Source organism: Mytilus galloprovincialis, chromosome 2 (assembly GCF_965363235.1).
Source record: "Mytilus galloprovincialis chromosome 2, xbMytGall1.hap1.1, whole genome shotgun sequence".
In the NCBI taxonomy this organism is placed as follows: domain Eukaryota; kingdom Metazoa; phylum Mollusca; class Bivalvia; order Mytilida; family Mytilidae; genus Mytilus; species Mytilus galloprovincialis.
The window spans coordinates 29,054,672-29,074,686 of NC_134839.1; the positions used below are offsets into that span (position 1 = coordinate 29,054,672).

The 20,015-nt window shown below is 31.8% G+C and overlaps 1 protein-coding gene across 1 annotated transcript in view; it reads right to left on the minus strand.

The window, feature by feature from the left end:
- Positions 1-313: 313 nt before the first annotated feature.
- The window catches only part of LOC143063320 (uncharacterized), a 35,039-nt gene continuing 15,337 nt past the window's right edge, over positions 314-20,015 (minus strand). Inside the window, exons 11-17 of the mRNA XM_076235392.1 lie at positions 6,865-7,134; positions 5,479-5,625; positions 3,601-3,627; positions 2,880-3,023; positions 2,067-2,078; positions 1,394-1,571; positions 314-523 (exon numbers count right to left, since the gene is read on the minus strand). Coding sequence (XP_076091507.1) covers positions 337-523; positions 1,394-1,571; positions 2,067-2,078; positions 2,880-3,023; positions 3,601-3,627; positions 5,479-5,625; positions 6,865-7,134 — 965 coding nt within the window. The 3' untranslated portion in view covers positions 314-336. The remainder of the gene's footprint in view (positions 524-1,393; positions 1,572-2,066; positions 2,079-2,879; positions 3,024-3,600; positions 3,628-5,478; positions 5,626-6,864; positions 7,135-20,015) is intronic.

The window sequence follows — 20,015 nt, forward strand, 5'->3', positions numbered from 1 at the left end:
TTGAAAAAAAGTCCGTTAACCGGTTAGCGTTTTTGGTATTCGGTATTCGGTTGTTCGAACGGTTAACCGTTGACAACACTATTATTAACACATTCACAGACAAATTTCTTTACATGACTTTCCATATTATTTTGATGTTTGATTGTACCCTCTCAGATGTCCTTTTCGTTATTTTTGTTAATTTCTGTATTTGCTATGGCCTTTCATCTATGAATAATACCAACTCAAAAACATTGTAGACACAAATCGACTTGTGTGAGTGGTGCATGGTTTGTTTTTGATTATACAATGTATTAAGAAAAGTTTAACAACATTTCCCCAATGAAGTTTTTATTCTTAACCAGATGTTTTTGATAATAGTGTTGACGTTGCAGGTTTAATACCGCTATTGCATTGATCCCCTGAACAACAGAAATGACATTCGAAAGCATTAGCATTGTTTACTACTCCATATCTCATGCAATAGTCTTGGTCAGCTGATTCCTTTAGCCATTTTGTGTCACATGTTTGTTGAGTCACACATCTAGAATTAAAAAAAGTGTAATAATGAAACACATGATCAGCAAGTGTCGTCCTGTTATACGTTATTATCATTAAGTTTGCCTGTTTTCAGTTGTATTCTGGCAAATCAAATATCAAATAGGTCTACGTTAACAAAAATAACCTTTGTACAAATCGAATGATATTAGAATTGTAGGTATGTAAAAAATAAATGAAATATATGCGAAAGATACCAAAGGCATATTCAGTAACTCCCGTCATGTTTCCTTTGTCTTGTAGCAATATAAACCAGAATAGTCGTCTGAACTGAAAATTTACCACTAGTGTCTTGTTCCCAATTCTGACAATTTTGATCGGTTATGAATTATTAGGCGGTGAAATGCATGATCTCATTAGTTGATTTTTAACCTTAAAATTACGCTAACATGTTTGTCATATCTTACATATTAACCAAGTATCTAATGAGCATTATTTACCCCTAACAGCTAGACATCGTCTGCTTCAGTTGAGAAATATAAGTTACCAATGAGAAAACGAATTTCCTCATGTCTGTCATAGGTTTTAGTTGGATGATGTCCAAATGTGTCCATTTTATATCAGATTCAAATACTGTGGATTCAATATTATTCTTTGGGTACCAACTTTCGTGGATTTCGTGGGTACAGGTGAACCACGAAATTAAAGGTTTAACGAATAACACATTTTCTATAGGCTTGTATGCAGATTTCGGCAAAACCACGAAACTAAACATCCACGACCATATAAGTTTTCCTTAACCCACAAAAATTTGTACCCACGAAAATAAATGATTCCACACTATGAAACATTGAACGTATCAAAGTGTCATTAACATTATTGAATAGTGTAGGATCAATTTTATAGTATAATTTACCTTTTAAAGACATCGGAATTACCATTACCATCATTTAACACATCTGTCATGCAGTAATTGTGACCAGTGGGGCAGATCGTTGTAGAACTGTTTCCGTACACATCCTTACTATAACAGGGAATGCCGTTACTTATATCTCCACACGTGTTACATTTTATAGGAGTTGGCGTCGTAACAGCTGTGGAAAATAACAAAATAGATAGTGAGTATGCACAAGCACTTCCGATACTTTTGCATGAAATTTAAAAGTAAATGATATTTAAATGCAGACTGTTATTCTTCAGATTTATTGCACGAGGAGCACAAACAGGAATGGAAATATTAGGTTTGTAAAATACTCAGTATATTTAAAGAAAGCTTTAAAACTTTGTCTCTATATAACATTTTTTTAACTTCTGAAAAGCTGCCAAAGTTACGTCAAGATAAGTTTAATGTTTGGTATGATGGATGAATGTGTCTTTATATGAAAACTGTACGTTTTCAATAAAACTTTCTATATTAAATACTGAAGATTTCATTGTTTTGTAAATTAACTTCTTAACCCCAATTTTCACAATAGATTAACAGCTTATTTAATGCAGACTGTTAAAAAACTTTTGTAGATTCACAAAGCACTGCAAACCATACGGATTTCGAAGACAAGTTAGACAAATGTATTGTACAGTTTACTTACGATTCAGGGATGCTGTAAAAAAAGTTTAATTTAATTGATTACACATTTCGAATTTCGAATGTGTTGCTTTGAAAAATAAATTTGAATGAAGTGATCTTCCTTCAGTTTTAGTTTAGATGTCAAACTAAAGATGAAATACAAATTTACAAAATTAAGTTTAAGCGTAAAATCTGTTTTCATTTGAATGAACTGCACCCATTACAATCTTGTAAAAGCAAACAAGCTTTCACAGATACATTTTATGATGTAGAAACTATTAAGATTTATTTTTGTGCTTAGAGAAAATTTATTTTCTATCAAAAAATTTCGTGTAAATTAAGAATACGACTATGATGGTATATAGGAAGCTTCTTAAACAACAAAAACATATTGTTGAAGGCCGTATAGTGACTTATATTTCTCAATTTGTGTCTCAGTTTGGTCTCTTGTGTAGAGATGTCTCATATACAATCATACCACATCTTCTTTTTTTATATATATTACTACTGAATTTAGACACAGACATTTCGTATCGATTAATTAGTTCGTTATGGAGACTTTAACCTGATGCATTGTTGATTACCCTTGGTTTTCCTCATAATTATATGTATAGTACATCACAACTGCCATTTCTGTTCCTTATTTTCTAGATCATATCAACATATGCAGCAAGGTGTAAATATCTTAAATTTATGAAAGGATTGAACAATCTCACTCCTTTGGAAAAAAGGGCAAGTCTGATGATAGAACTTTTCAAACGACAAGTTGACATTTACTGTTTCAAATAATGATATTTTGAACTGAGATAAAAAAGTTTTAGTAATAAAAACTCACCCAGGTACTCTGAACACTTGTTACATGACTTTGGGCATGTTGAAATAACAAAATTCTGAGACACATTAGATGAACATATGTGAAATTGGAACTGAGAACATCTTGCATCATGGTCTATACATGTAGGCTGTGTAGGTAAGGAAGCTGTAATAGCATATAACAATAGATTTATTCCATGGCTATCAAATTTTACAGTTTCGGATATTTTTCTATCTATAGACAAAATATACAATTGTTTTCTAAATAGTCATCTGTGTTTATCAAAATGTCTCATTTTGGCAAAAAATATTTTAAACGTGATTATGTCACATCTGTAAGTGGAGTCTTCAAATTCTGTATATACACGTTATCTGGTGGTTTAAGTATATATATATTTCTGTATAAAATATGTATAGCTTCAGCATAAGGTATTATTTAATAGGTATATTAAACATTAACAAATGCATATGATAATTATTTTATGGTTTAGGTGTTTATTACTGATGATATCTCAAAACAATAAAATCAAATATTCGAATGGAAAACTCGCGTATCGTTTTATGTTTTAGTGGATAGAACCAAATTTCCGATAAAGATTTGTGTTTTAAAATCTTAAATTAAAGTTTAAACAAAATGTTGATAGTGTTAAAACAATTTTAATACTTATTTCATAAACTGACCGAACGTATATTGTTTGTAATAATAAAACTACTATTGCAATCATTAAATGTACAATTTTTACCTGGTGGAGTTCCAGAAGTGTTGTTCCCTGTAAAAAGTGCTATAAAGTTTACTGTAATATATGAACATGTAGAAGACACCTTAAATAAACAACTGGCGTACACGCGGGAGTTTAACTAGATCTGAAACCGGGTTTAACACACACACTATTTTCTTCGAAAAAATGCTTGTACCAAGTCAGCAACATGACAGTTGGTTTAACATCTGTTTCGTTAGTTGATTCTGTCCAACATCTGATTTTTTTCAGTTTTTCTGGCCTTCTCCCTTTAAAAAATGTTCTTGATTCTCGATATTTTAACAGAAGAAACAAAGTGTGTACCTGTATTGCAACAAAACACATGTTAGTAGATGTTCAAACAATTCTATATATTCTGAATTTTATATTAATATCTACGGGCTTTTAAGTAGCTGTCTGTAACTGCGAGTATTCTCATATCTGTACTAAGTGTATTTTCGGTGTTGGGATGTACAAGTACCCATCACGTTAACATGTTTTTGTTATGTGTATTTCTTTATGTATCCATCTGGTGAGCTAAGCCCTTTTTTAACTCAATTTTTATTTGTATTTCTTATCTTTGTGCTGTTACACCATTGTCCCAGGTCAGGGGAGTTTTTGGAACCCGCTATCATGTTTAACCTTGCACATTCTGTATGTTCGTGACCGTACATGGTCAGGAGCCTGTAATCCAGGTGTTGTCGTTTGTGTCTGTTACATATTTGTTTTTCGTTAGTTTTTTTTGTACATTAATTAGGCCGTTAGTTTTTTCGTTTGAATTGTGTTTCGTTTGTTATTTCGGGTCCGTTTTTATCTGCCTATGCGGTATGGGTTTTGCTTAATGTTGAAGGCCGTACGGTGATCTATAGCTGTTCTAGAGAATATGTTCGTAATACGAACACTTGTTGTTATTAAACAAATACTCCCAGTTAATTTATGCAAATCATGACCAAGGAAAAGTTTGATAATTGGTAAAAATTCGAATCATCGTTGTTCAGTAAACAAAAGAGGCATGTCAAAACATTGTTGGTTTTCCAGAGTCAATCTACTAGTGACACCATTTGTTTCTAACATACGTTTGCAAAGTTTACACACATTTTGACAAATTATGCACTCGCTAAAACTGGGTCCACAGTTTGTCGTTCATCGTTTGTTAGTACAAGCGCTATTTGTTTCTAACTTCAACCTGATTAAACGATGTATTTGTTTCTACGTTTGTAAAAAAGTCTGTTTACCAACAACATGTGCATGCATTATTGAAAGTTCAAACAGGGTCAGTAAACACAAATTAAACGATGTATTTGGTTCTACTTTTGTAGCGTTTAGAAAACAACAACATACGCCACACAACATTGACAAACTTTTAGTTAGAAAGAAATGCACTTTATACAAGTTTGAATAAAAAACATAGCTATTTTTATAATGACAAAAACTTAATAACAAAACACAAAAAATACACAAAAAATAATACAAAAACTTTTATTCAGAACTTATCGATATATCAGTAGAAAGATTTGTATTTTAGCTACTTTCCATTTTGTATGTTCGTGTGGTTAATGTTATGAATTGTTTCTCTATTTGCATATAGCGTTTTTCTACAAACGCTGTTTTTTATTTCCACTTTGAAACATCGGAACTTTTTTGACAGGCAAGGTACTTGAAGAAAGATATTCATGCTTTGTATAGACCAGTTAAACAGTACTCCATAATCATTTACACATTTGATGATAGAAATATATTGTTATCTATGTTAAAATCTACGAATGGTGGAAAATAAATTAGTTAAATAAATAATTCAATCAAATACAACAACACAATTTTTTGTTGGAACATCACTAAGGTTAAAACACATCGCCAAAGTTATAAATGTTGATATTGAATTACCTGCACATATTCCACAAAATGATCGACATCTTTTTTGAGCAATATTAAACAGTGTTCCAGTAGTAGCATTACATAAACCGTACATCATTTCGTACATAACACAAGAAAAATTGGAATCCTCATCATCAGTGCATATATTATTTGTTGCTAAAATGTACCAATATGAATTAAAAATTAATGGAATATACAACCAATGTTTATGAAAAACAGCAAATACTTCTTGTATTTTCAACAAACAGCTGAAGAAGGCTATCTTAAATCAAAACGTAGTTGCAGTGTAGTCAATACTTGTTCATCATCGAAAGTGTCGGTCACAAAAGAGGGACGAAAGATACCAAAGGGACTGTCAAAGTCATCAATGTTTTCTTAAGATTAGGATTATAAATATTCTGCTGCCCAATCCATGCAAACAAACAGAGTAAATTGCCAAATCCTTTTAATTTTTCTTAATTATAGATAATACATATTCTAAGTTTTAGTCGTATAACACATAGATAGGTGTCATAATTGATGAATGAAAGACCGGTAATCGAACGATAATGACCATACACAGGTCGTTCTTTCAATTAAACACATTTTATCTGAACATTTTATAGTCTGTAGTAATTTTTTTTTAAAGATTACCTATTGTTAACAATAACTTCATATTAAGGTAGATAGGGTGTCTTCCTCCATTTTGGATTTTGAAATACCGAGAACAAGGTCTAGATTTTTGATAAAATGTGCAAATTTTGAGATTAGTAGGTAATTCATGTGTAAGATATTTCATTATGATATAGAAAATGCCATGTTTTATCATATTTAGGGTTGTATTTTACCAAAAAACAAATAATTTTGTTTGATTCATTTTTTTCAAACTTTGCCAAATAAGGGGAGACAACTCAAATGCAAGGGCAGATAATTCAGACAGTGTTACTTTTACAATAGAATGTGTTAGGAATTTACCCATTCTATTATGTAGCAAGAAAACGAGTCCGGTGACCCTATTTTTTCTTCTTCTTATCTGAAAGAATATTATTGGAGCTATCTTCTTATATTTTATCTCAAAATTCTATGGTGTAGTTTTCGTTTATGACCGAAAATTGGGTTTTCCATGCATAATCTATACAAAATCTGACAATTTTGCACAACCTGTAGTGTGAAAATAAGTCCGGTGACCCATTCTTTTTATTAATGTTCTTAAACAAGCAGGATATAAACTATTTTTTTTGGCAAATTATTAAGAAATTCTATGGATTATAATTTAGACACCCCATCTACCTTAATACAAAATACATGATAAATACATCAGTAGCTTTTCGTCGAAGGAAAAAGAATTTGAAAAATTAGCAAAAGACTACAAAGAGATATGCACGACTCACAAATAACTTGAAAAAAATTACTTACATGATGTAACAACTGTTACAACAGTGGTCGTCGGAATAGACGAAGCTGCTTGGATAATTGAAGTGTTTGTTAAAGCTACTGTGATGGTTGGAATGCCAGTTGTTGCCACTGAAGTGCTAGGTTTGACCGTTGTTGGTTGGACCGTTGTTGGTTGTGCAGTTGTTGATTGGACCGTTGTTGGTTGCACAGTTGTTTGTGGGATTGTCGTTGATGCAGCAATTGTTGGTCTAGCGGTCGTCAGTTTAGAAGTGGTTGAAATTGTTGTTGGTGCTGAAATAATTTATAATATCCAAGATTTTTGCTGTTCCTATTTATCCTAGGTCCAGATGAAAATGTACTACGACAACTTTAAAATAGTATAATTTATGCTTTCATTTTGGATGGTAAACCCGACAATGTAAATCGGGAGCTCTTATGTCAAGAATACTACAGAGGTGGTTTAAAAATAATTAATTTGTGAAATTTTATACAAGGGCTAAAAATTGATCTTGGTTAGAAGATTATTTAATTCAAATTCAAAGTGGTACAAATTATTCACTGCTACACGAAATATACATTTTACAGAGCTAGCTTATTTTGGAACAAGTCAAACTTAGATAACGATTTTTGGAAAGAAGTTATTTGTGCCTGTGTCTCCGAAATCCTCGCTATTTTGAGGAAGTCATATCTTCATCTATATGGAATAATGAGAACATTTAAATTAATAACGTCAGTTTTTTTTTTGAAAGAAGTTTAGCACAAAATTGGGTATGGACTGTGAATGACCTTCTAGATGAGCAAGGAGATATATTGTCTTATCAAAATTTTGAACGGCGATATACTTTTAAACCCACATTTTATGGTATTAAAGTAGCATTACAAAATGGTTACAATCTATGGAAATCAACACTGAAAGGAAGAAAAAAAAATACAAGCTTTGTTACCTTTAAATATTAACTTTTCTTAAGTCAAGCAAAGGTTCTAAAGACCTGTATAGTATTTTAAATCAAGGTCCGATACCAGCTGTAATAGCAGCTGAGCGAAAATGGAAGGGTTTATCAAATAACGTTGTAGGGTATTGGTTTCAATACCGAATTATTCACAGTATTTTAGGTACTCATACTTAATTTTAAAAATGAACCTTGTACAGTGTAATTTATGTACATTTTGCAAGGAAGAACCAGAAAGCAACACATATTGAAATTCCACTAAATGTGAATATAGTCATGTTTAGTCTTTATGTTAGCTATAAACTAAATTTTATAAAAAAATAAAGTCATTTTACCAGTAAAGTATTTCATATACAGATCAAAGATGCAAGAGGAAAAACCTCATAAAGAGGGACTTAAAAACTATATCAAAGAAAATTTAATTTTAGAAAAACATATGAGTGTGAATGATTATAACATGTACAGGATAAAGTCATTTGTAAGTATGATGGTGAATTATTATGTATAAATAAATAAATTTGGTGTAATTACTGTTTTCTGATTGGTTAAAAGTATTAGTTTTATTTTCAATGTTGTCAATTTTTATGGCGACACGCCAACTCTGACGTTGAGTATTCATACGCCAACATGTGTGTATATTGTTATTGTTAATATAAATAATATAAAAGTTCGTTGAGCCTTTTTTTTCTTAGAAATTTATTTATAATGAATGGCAATAATTTATTTTTAATTTGTTGACCCATAAAATTAATTTTTGACTCTTCACATTTTACATAATCCGTTTCGCGGATTATTCAATGTGAAGAGTCCAAAAATAATTTTATGGCTCAATAAATTCAAAATAAAAAATAGCCGCTCCTAAATGTGCTTGAAATGTAATTTCCATTATCACTATATTATCGGATGAAAATGTTATACTTCGTCCACATATAAACATATTATCTTCCGTTATATCATATCGTATTATTAGGTCTTTCCACTTTTCAGTGGAAAAACATATTGTATTTGTTTTGATTATTATTATTATTAATATAAGGGTTTTCCACTTTTCTATGGAAAGACCTATTGTATTTGTTCTGATCATTAGGTCTTTCCGCTTTCTGTGGAAAGACCTATTGTATTTGTTCTAATTATTAGGTCTTTCCATTTTTCTGTGGAAAGAACTATTGTATTTGTTCCGATTAAAAGGTAATTCCACCTTTCCGTGGAAAGACCTATTGTTTTTGTTCTGATCCAGGAATTTTTGAATAATTTGGATCGTAGCGATTCGATAAAATTTTATAGGAGTTATGTACCTTAACGAAATATATGTGTTTTTAACTTGTAAACATCCAACTGTATAACCGTTGAACCTTCCGATTTTAGGTTCCTAGGTCCTAACTTATAAAATGAGGTCAATGTCAATGTCAAAGGTCAAGGTCAAGTTCTTAATTTACTCCTGAGACAAACTCCAATAGTTTATTTTAGTGGGAGGTTACTATAATTTTCTATTTGTTTTCACTAATTATAAGATTGTAAATATGTCATCACCTGCTGATAAAGCCACCACATACTTGATATTTATCTTTTAATCTTTATCTGAATATCATTTTACACTAACAGAATATTTCTCTGACCTAACTGTAAAATTTCTCTGACTCATAGACTTTTGATTAGTACTGTGGTTAATATTTCATTATTTTATCATGGAGATAATTCTATAATTTTTATAATTATTTTGAACAATTGTACCACTAATTTAATGTAAAATGAAGATGTACAAAAACAGTCTGCAGACGAAATGAGAGGGCGAATTACATTAAATGGTAAGTTTATTATCAATATATTTATAAAAAAAGGGGGGATTCATGTATCAATTTATATGCTATCGTACTGGTTTACCATTCATTTGACCTAGCATCCTCATCCAGAAGAAGATTGTTTTTAGTTTGTATGGCCCCGCAAGGAAGTTGTCGGTGCCATATAGTTTTACCCTTATCCGTAATTCGGTTATTCTGAAATTCCGTAATTCTGAAATTCAGTAATTCAGAAATAAGCGAATATTTAAGAGGAAAAACAGAAAATATGAAACTAATTGGTAACTTCTCATGATTTAATTGAAATAATGTTATTTGTTTTCCCGTATTTATGGGCATAATGTTTTCTGGTCTGTGCGTCTTTTTGTCCGTCTGTCCTGCTTCAGGTTAAAGTTTTTGGTCGAGGTAGTTTTTGATGAAGTTGAATTCCAATCAACTTGAACCTCCATACACATGTCCCAATAACACAAACTTTCTATGCCAAATTAGAGATTATACCTCCATTTTCACGGTTCATTGAACATAGAAATAATAGTGAAGATGGGGCATCTGTGTACTATGGACATATTCTTGTGGTTTTTTTTGTTGTTTTTTTTTCATCTTTATTACCTATTAATGAATAGGGTATTATTGAACAATTTTTCACCCTATGGAATGAATACAGTATTTATACATTTTTTTTCTGTATTGTTCTCGGTTATTTTTAAAACCTAAAGTGGTAATGAAATTTTTTGAAGATTATAGACTTGCAAAAATTTTATATGTGTTAGCTTTCTTATTTGTTTTTATTTGTTTTTTTCATTTCATTAAAATATAAAATAACAAACACTTATGAAAATATATGGAATAGTGATGAATTAAGGGGAAATAATATTTTTATTTTAGGTATGAGTGCAGCATCTGCATTACAGGTTTTAAAAGGGTTAAAAGAAAGACCATAGCTAACACAATCTGGTGTCGAAAATGGTATGTTTTATAATAGCTAACAATCACCGTTCAAAGTATGGTTTTCAAATAGGGGGAGGGGTCATTGCACTTTTCAAACCACCGGCACTGCTGAAATTCCATGCATATGAGAAAAAAAAAGAAAAGGGACAGGCAAACAACTTGGGATGGTTCATTCACTTTATTTGTTCTTTGTCGTCTCATTGACAATCAAACCATATCTCCCTATTTTTATTGAGAGTTTTTCATTTCGCAAATACTGACTGAATAAGTAACACCAAGATTTTAGTTAGGTCTTCCACACAAATACAATAAAATGAAGATTTATGATTTTCCTGTGATCTTGAAGTGACTAGTATATGAAATGAAAATCAAAGTATTATTTAAGAAAACAGTGAAATGTTTTCAATACAGTCTTTACATTATTGTTTCAATAAAAAGAAGTTATTAATATTTGATAAGAAAAATAGTTATAAAAATCGAATACATATTAAGGTTACACAAATAGAGGAGTAAAACCTAAATTTAAAAAAATGTAGCAAGTATGCATTCTGAAATAGAAATACTATAATATACAAGTATTTTCTTTCAGAATTCCTTTGCACTACCAACATTGGATCAACTACCCTTTAAGAAAGATGACAATGGGATTTATTTAGAAGTCACAGATTTAGTAAAATTTTTGAAAGAAAATCAAATAGATTCAGATGCCAAAATTATAAAAAAAGCAGAATATTATACGAGAGGTTACTAAATACAAGGATAGGCTTTATGAAGAAGCAGATGGAACCAGGATTCCAATTTTGTCAATTTTTCGGTATTTGTTTTCTCATTTTGATGATTTTCGTGTATGTGCTGAGCTGTGCAATGATGTCATTGAGCATTGTACTAGTAAATCACAAACACCACCACTTCAGAAAACACACTGGAGTCTTTATGAAAAATTGAAAGCTACCGTATTCACTCCAAACCAAATAGAAATACATACTGTAATTAAAGAGACAGATTTAGAATTTCTTGACACAAATTGGAAGGAAAATTATTCCGAGACCGAATGGGACAGAATTAAATTATTTGAATGGAATTTCCAGAATTCTGTATCTACTAAAAACCGAGTTCAATTTGAAAGTCTCATTGAAAAGAAGTATAATTTTTACGAATTATGCAAGTCTGTACAAGAAAATGCAGAAACTATAGGACCAATTGTTGTTAAGACAATGAAGAAAAATTTTGCTAGAAAGACTGCTTCAAATGCACTTCAAGGTATTCTAGTCAAGGGGAATATGAAACACAATCCAGAATTAATAGAAAAAGATATACTTGAACTGATAGAGTCACACATAGCGCCATCATTTAGCAAAAAAGTTTACTGTGTGGATTGCAATCTTTCCTGCCTACACCGAAACGGACTTCATATTTACATTGAACTCTCTTCCACACCCAGCATTTCAGTTTTAGATGATATTGTCGTTTTGATTACATCACACATAGAAAAAACTCATTCTGAATGGACGAAAGAAGTAATCTTTTTCAAAAATGGTACTTTCCCAGAACAATTAGAAAATGTTCCTCCACGATTCAACACCAGAGATAAGATTAAACTGAAACAGTTAAATGACCAGATATACTATTCAGCTCTGATAGATAATGAAGAAGATTTAGACATATCTGAAAATTGTATAAAAGAAGAACTATGTCAAGCCTGCTTCCATATATTTGAAACTTACATGGATCAACCTCTTGATATTGAAACATTTGACATTTTAAAAGTGTGGACATTGAACATACCTCTTCCTGTACGTATATTTTTCGAGAATGTCTTCTTAGAAATAAGTGGAATGAACGAAACAAGGAAATCAAAAATTGCAGCATTGTATTGTCATTTTAGGCAATGCTTCATAAAATGAACAAAAATTACAGCGGTATAACTCAAGACATGAACACTGATGAACTTTTGGTCAATTACCATAGCGTTTCAACTGTATTTGACGTAACATCTCATCTAGGTATAACACAGAGTCAGAAAACAGGAGATAGAAGACTGAAAGTTCATGCTGATCCAGAAATGTGTTATTTTTTCACGTTTTAAAAGCAATATCCTTTGATATACAGAACTGTAGAGGAAAATGACGAAAGTGTCCATTCTGTCAGCATTAAACAATGCCATTTAGCACTTCTGATGGATAATTTGGTACATCTGTCGTTCAAAATAGATCCACTGCCTGGTTAGAACAGAACAACACAAATTTGCACTTTGCCATTAACCATAAAGGGAATACCTAGAGATTCATTTCAAGTACAAAACTGGCATGCAGAGGAATGTGATGGAACAAATGAATGTATCTGCAAAGAGGTAAGGTTGTTGCAAAAGACAGATTTGAATAGGACATTTGTTGAACTGTATCCAGAGGAAGAACATGTATACAGCATCTTTAAACAAGAAGCTACTTGGCCAATTTGTGATCTTTGGGAAGATTTGCAAATGAACAACTTGATTATAGAGAGTAAGCAAGCCAATGAGAATATGGATGTGACTGAAACTTTAATTGATCAACTGAACATGACATTAGAATCCGTTCATTTAATCGATGAAGAACTCAATATGTCTATCGAGGATCTAGACAGAAGTATGGGGAGTCTATCCGTTGGAAGTCAAATGGATAGAGACGACGCTAGTAGCCAAATTGGTACTTCCAAAGATCAATTGAATGGATCATTGACAATCCCTACTGATGAAGAAAATACAGTTGAACACACTATATTTAGGCATATAGACGATATAAACATTTCAGGATTAGAAAATATAGAGGATAGCGACGACAAAGATCTTGAAAGTCCAAACTTGTCTGCTATAGATAGTGATTCTGATACATTAAGCCTAGGGGATGAATATGAAATCAGACTGGAGGAAGACAGCGAAAAGTTCGTGAAATAGAAAAAATGCTTGGTGCTATTAGTCATATTGACACTGAAGTTAATGATTCTACCCTATCAGAAGAAGTACAGAAACAATCATTCAGCATTTTAAAGACAAATCCAATATTAACAAGACACCCCCCCCCCCATCCTGCGTCAGGACGTGATGATGACATCATGGTTTTAAAAAATGTCTTGGATGACATATTACTTAAAACCGAACATGGTGGAAGTAAAGAAAGAATATTGTTTGCACCCGATTTCAAAATTGCAAACAACTTATTTAAACTAATGGACTCTAGTCCTAAGTATCGCAGCTTTCTTCCAGAGTTTCCTGTTCTCCATCTGAGGAAATCTATAATAACAAATCTCATATCAGCCTATAAAGAAGCCGGTCTCATTCACATTTTACAATATATGAAAGATGAAGAAAATGAAAAAGAATGGTCAAAACTTTTATCCATTGAAAACATACAAACAGCAACAAGAAATATTTGGCGTCTTTCCACTGCATTGCATACAGCAATATGTCTGTCTTTTATCAAATCATTGCCAGACCAAGAAGCAGCAGAAATTGAGAAAATCATGTCTCAACAGCATCTTTTTAACAAGTTAGAAGAACAATTTGGAACAAAATTCAAAAAGTACATTGAAGATAGTTGCAGCAGAAATGCAACATTTTGTCTCCACCAGGAAATGATGACACATTGCGACGAAATAATTGCAATTGCAGTTGCGGAACGTATTGGTGGACCAGATGGATACAAGCTGCTTCTAGCCAGTGTAAAATCATCGTTGCCATTTTCGTTTTTGAATGGAGCCTCTAGCTATGCAGGTTTTTGCTCACGACTACTTTTAAAGCATTATCAAGCTGGCCATTTCCATTCAAACTTCAAAACTCGATTATACACATCTCCTCATTATGACAGCAAAATCAACTTTGGATTAGACAGCATCAGAGAAATTGATCATAGAACAGCCAAAAAATGCATTAGACCTGGATCTACATTGACTAATATCATACCAAAAATGTCTACTGTTGATAAACAGAATGAACTTCATACAGTCAGAAAGAAAATTTTACATGGGAAACAAGATTTAGCTGATGACACAGATAAAGAGGACAAGAAAGCAGTGAAGTCCTCAGCATCGAAATACATGGAACACCAAATTTCAGTTAATGACAAAAAACACATCGAGACGAACTGTGAAACTAATGATGAAAAGAAATGCCTTTAATACAGTAGAAGACTCCACACCAAAAAATATATACCATTCTAAAACTCCATCAATAGCAAATACAACTTTAGATAGAAACACCTACAATATTGGAAAATATTTGGTGCAAAGATATATAGCACAACAGGAGTTTCTAGGAATGACAACAGAAGAATGCCCTAGCACAGATACTTTAGATGGACCAAAAGAGCTTATTAATCGTGTCAAAAGAGGTCAAAGTGTTACTGTCAGTAGAACCAAATGCAAGCCAAAGGAGAAGCCAGTAACAGAGACAGAAAAGGAAGAGCACAAAAGAGTAACTAAAGTAAAGAAATTAAGAAGTGTACTTGATTCCTTGTCTTCCAAAAGCAACACTTGTCAAGCTGTTTTGAAACCAGATGGGTCTAAAAATGCGACAAATAAATCACCTGGTGTAAAAAAGGCACTACTGAACTTAATCAAAACATGCCAGGTAGCAAAATCCTTACATACAAGTTCATCAGGGGATTCTGAAGAAGACCAGCTTGTGTTTCTTGACTTCAAAATGGTCCCTCCTCACATCAGAAACAACGCCAATCTGTCAATTGTTGAGTTTGCTGGCACAAAATTTAAAGTATTTGCTTCCTCTGGACAACAATATGTTCAGTTTGTTTCTAATGCAATCATAAAGAAGCTTGTTAGCAGTCTACCGAATTTAAACAGAATTGTCATTTGTGAAGAGAAGTATTCTTTTACTCCTGATGATTTCAAGGCCAGTACTAGACTTAAAAGGGAGAAAAAAGAAAAAATAACCATTGCCCATTTGAAAGAAGAAAATGAAATTGTAAGCAAAGAAAACTTCAGCAAACAGGCTGCTGTTTCTACTATGCCAGGCAAAAAACTCATCAGCAAGTTTTTAACTAAACAGTTAAAATATGTAGATCTGAAGAACAACCTTATAGTAGACATCGACAGTGAAGCATATTTGTCTGAATGTGAATGCCAGAATGATGACCATTGCCAGTGTGACTTATATGCAACACCAGTCAGATTTTATTTTAAGAAAGAAAGTGGATACGACAGAGAAGAACTGATGCATAGTATAAAGCAAAGAAAGGGGGAGGCAGAAATGTCACAAGCAGACTGGTTGTTTGACAAGAAAGTACAGAAAATCTTAGAGATGGACAATGTGTCGTCAATTTTGTAACATCAGCAGATATTGACACTTTGGTCATACATTTACTAAGCGTAAGCATGTTCTGGCCAAGAAATGAAGATCAGTCTTTTAAATGGCCGGTATTTTTATGGTTACAAAAAAAGAAACCAGAGATATATGATATAACTGGAATTATATCTCTGTTAGAGAAGCATTTTAACAAACCAAAGATAGGAGTTCTAGTGGCATGTATTTTAGCAATGGGTGGAAATGACTTTTTGCCAAATTTTCACAGTATTTCACATGACAAATTACTATCAACTGCAATGAAAAATGGAGAAATTAGGGAAAATCTAGTCACAACCTTTACAGCTGAATTAGAAAATGGAGAAAAAAAAGTTGTTTACACTCTTGATAAGTTACTGTACACAAAACTTTACGCCACTTTATACTGTCCACCTAAGGTTGACAGTATTGCTCTAACATTTGCCGAAATTCGACAGTTGTCAATTAAATTGCCAGGAAAAAATTTTAAGCATCCACACACATGGTTGCCACCAACGTCAGCTCTAGACAATCTAGCTGACCTTGTTCAACTGCAGCTAGATTATTTTGCCACTATAGGGCTCCACTCAGCTTCACTTCCAAACTTCATCTCCAAAGGATGTCTTAATAAACTTCAAGACAATTCAATAAAAATCAACCTTGGCGAAGATGTTTTTGTTTCCAACAGATCTTTGCTCTTATCTATTGACGAAAAGGAGTTGGCCATTAAGTTAAAACAGAGTAAAATTATCGTTCAAAAAAGTAAACCTACAAAAAGAAAACTTTTGGCAACACCACAGAAAGGCAAATCTGGAAAAAACGCACAGACCCAATCTACTCCAAAATAAGATTTCACAGAGGACAAAATTTGAAATTGGATCATTAGATGGAAACTGTATTTTTAAACATTAACATTTGTAAATATTTATTATTGGAATTGATGAAGTGTTTTCTTTAACTGGTTAATGTACAAATAAACACTATAATTTGCTAAGTATATAAATCACGCTATCATTTAATTTGTTCTGTTCACACTCAATATATGTTTTTATAACAATTGTCTTTGTAAATACTTGTATTGATGGGTTGCTGTTTAACTGAAGTGTTCTCGACAAAGCTTGTTAAACAAAGTTAACTTTATAAAATGTAAATAAGTTATTGACTGTGATGATATTGTATTAAGTAGAGTGTATAAACATTTATATCATGAAGTTTATATTAATGATAACTTTTTTTATTCAACATTTTAAACAAATTTTCTTTTTGAGTAAATTTCTATTGCTAATTTGTAAATGATGCTGTCTTCATGATTGAAATCTGGTTTAATTTTACAAAAATCTCATTAAAGCATTAAGCATTAATTTATTAATTTACAATCTAAAGTATCTGATTTAATTATTATTTTTTAAAAATAAATATACATTGGATGTGCATGTTTCAAAACATTAAGTAAAATTTTCTTTCATTAAAAGTGTGCTATTGTTACCACACTTATCTATCAATACAAATTCCAACTTGTCATGTTGAATTAATTAAAAGATATAATAAAGTGTATTTCAACATCCAGTGAAGGTCATCTGTTTCTAACCGCATAGTGTTATCTGTGAGATCGGATTTCAACCTATCTCCCCTAGTACTGTCAATCAAACAGGCTGGATCAGTCTGATCAACTAAAAACAGTTTGTCTCAGGAGTAAATTTGGACTTTTGCTTATTTCTGCATTTTCTCGAACACTTTTAAAGATACTTATAAAAGAACAAGTGCAAAATGTTTGTTTTAATGTAATCAAGATATGTTACATTCGGTCTGAAACAATTCAATGGCATCTTATAAGAGTTAATGTGCCTGAAATGTTTAATTATGAGGTTAAGTGATCATTACTTCCACTTGGTTCATTATGAAGCAATACGAGCTTTTACAAAAGGTAGGGTGACATATGACCTAAAAATTACAATCGAAAGTGACCTTGAGAAAACCAGAAGTAGCCAGTTTTGCAATTTATTCATAAAAAAAATAAACGGAATTCATATATTTTGTAATTAAGATACATAAACTTATCATTTAACACTAGAAATGACTGTTGATCAACCGAAAGTGGCCAATTATCTCCTGGTTTAAAGGCAAAAGTAAATAGAAACTATTTATTTTTGGAATAAGTGTAGAAGATATCATACGAACCGGAAGAGACATGTACTTTACCAGAATTAGCAAAATATCTCCCTAATGTCACTCAAATGAATATCGAAACCTCTCATGTATCGCATTAGCATAAAGTTACTTGCTTCTTTTCAAAATATCTTTCATATGGAAAGACCTACAATTGTTCTCTGAACAATTGGTTTTTATTATTTATTTTTTTTCGTCCTCCAAATTTTGTTCTTGCGATAAATAATTGTTTCGCAATATGTCGCTTAGATATTACTCATATAGTATTGTATAGTGTATGGGCTTTTAAATTTTTCCCTGTTAAGCTGATAACAATAATCTTTGTAAGATTTATCTCCCTAATCACTGTTTAACAAATGTGTGCATCTCCTTCGTAACAAAAATAGATATCGACAAAATTCTTTTTCTCAATTGTTCGTTACATTCTCAGGAATGTTTGGTCTAATTTGGATTGAAGCGATTCAATGAAATTTTGTAAGAGCTATCTACCTTTACCAAATATATTTGTCGGTATGTTTCTTTTAACTTAAAACAGTTAACTGTATAACCCTAGAATAGTTAAATTTGAGACCCCTAGTTCCTAACTTAGGAAATGAGATCAAGGTCAAAGGTCAAGGTCAAGTTCCAAATTTGGACTTTTTCCTTGTTTTTGCACTTTCTCCAACACTTTTAACGATATATATATAAAATAACAAGTGCACAATTTTTGCTCTATGGTAATGAAGATTTGTTACATTTGGTCTGATACAATCTCATGGAATAATATAGGAGTAAGTGCCCCTGAAATGTCTAATTATCAGGTGAATTATTATAACTTTAACTTGGTTCATTATAAAGCAGTATGACCTTTTACAAAAGGTTAAGTGACATATGACCTAGAAAAAAATACAACCAGAAGTAGTTATGTTTGCAATTTTTTCATGGAAAGGTACTCAGAATCCATATATTTAGTAACACAGATACATAAATTTCTCACTCATGACCAGAAGTAACTTTCGATAGACCGGAAGTGGCTAATTACCTCCTGTTTTACATGCTAAAGTATTTAAAACTATATATTTTTGAAAGTAGTGTGGAAGAAGCTATCATATAAGCCCAGAAGTGACCTTGAATTCACCGGAAGTAGCAAAACATCCTTATTTCACTCAAAAGTACATTAATCCATTATTTATCGCATAAGTTTGAAGAAATTAGCTTATTTTCAAAATTTCTTTGATGTGGAAAGAATTTTGTTCTCTGGACAGTTGGTTTTTAATTATTACTAATTGATTACTCTTATTTGCTTGATTATGCTTCTTTTTCTTGCTTGCTTTACGTTAACTCCGATGAAAATTTAAAACGAAACGTCTGTTATCAAATGGCAAAAACAAAAGCTCATTAAAAAGAAATCGTGGATAAAACCTTATTTTATAGCAAGATCAACGTCTCAATTTTATGATAGTCGCATACAATTCCATGATGTTGACAAAACATAGTCACCAAATTTGATTTTTTTGTGCGAGAACATCATCTATATATAGCGGAAAGTAAAGTAAAAGAAGAGGAGCGCAATGGATTCCAATTGGAATACCGACATTATGTTGAAAAACACGTCCTCTGAACGTTACAAATATTTTGTCAATCAAGAAATCAAACACCTTGATAATTTCGGATTCAGAGAATATTTTGTTTGAATCAGAGTGATCCTTCATAAAGTAGGATGTATCCCTCCTTAAGACAAGATACTTGTATCTACGTTGGCCTTTTTTTTTATGAAACAAAGCAATACCAACTCTTTTAATTTGTCTTTTAGTTTGGAATGTGGAATACTTGTGTAAAGAGTAGAAAAGTCAGATGTTTTAATACTGTTACAAGATGAAAGAGAGTTAGATTGTACAGTGTATGTACTCTAAAAGATCTTTGGAATTTTTAAGTATCCACATCTGATTCGAGCCACCTCTAGAATAGGCAGTTTCACAATAACTTTGAAGCCCGTCTTTGATTGCTGATAAGATAGATGTT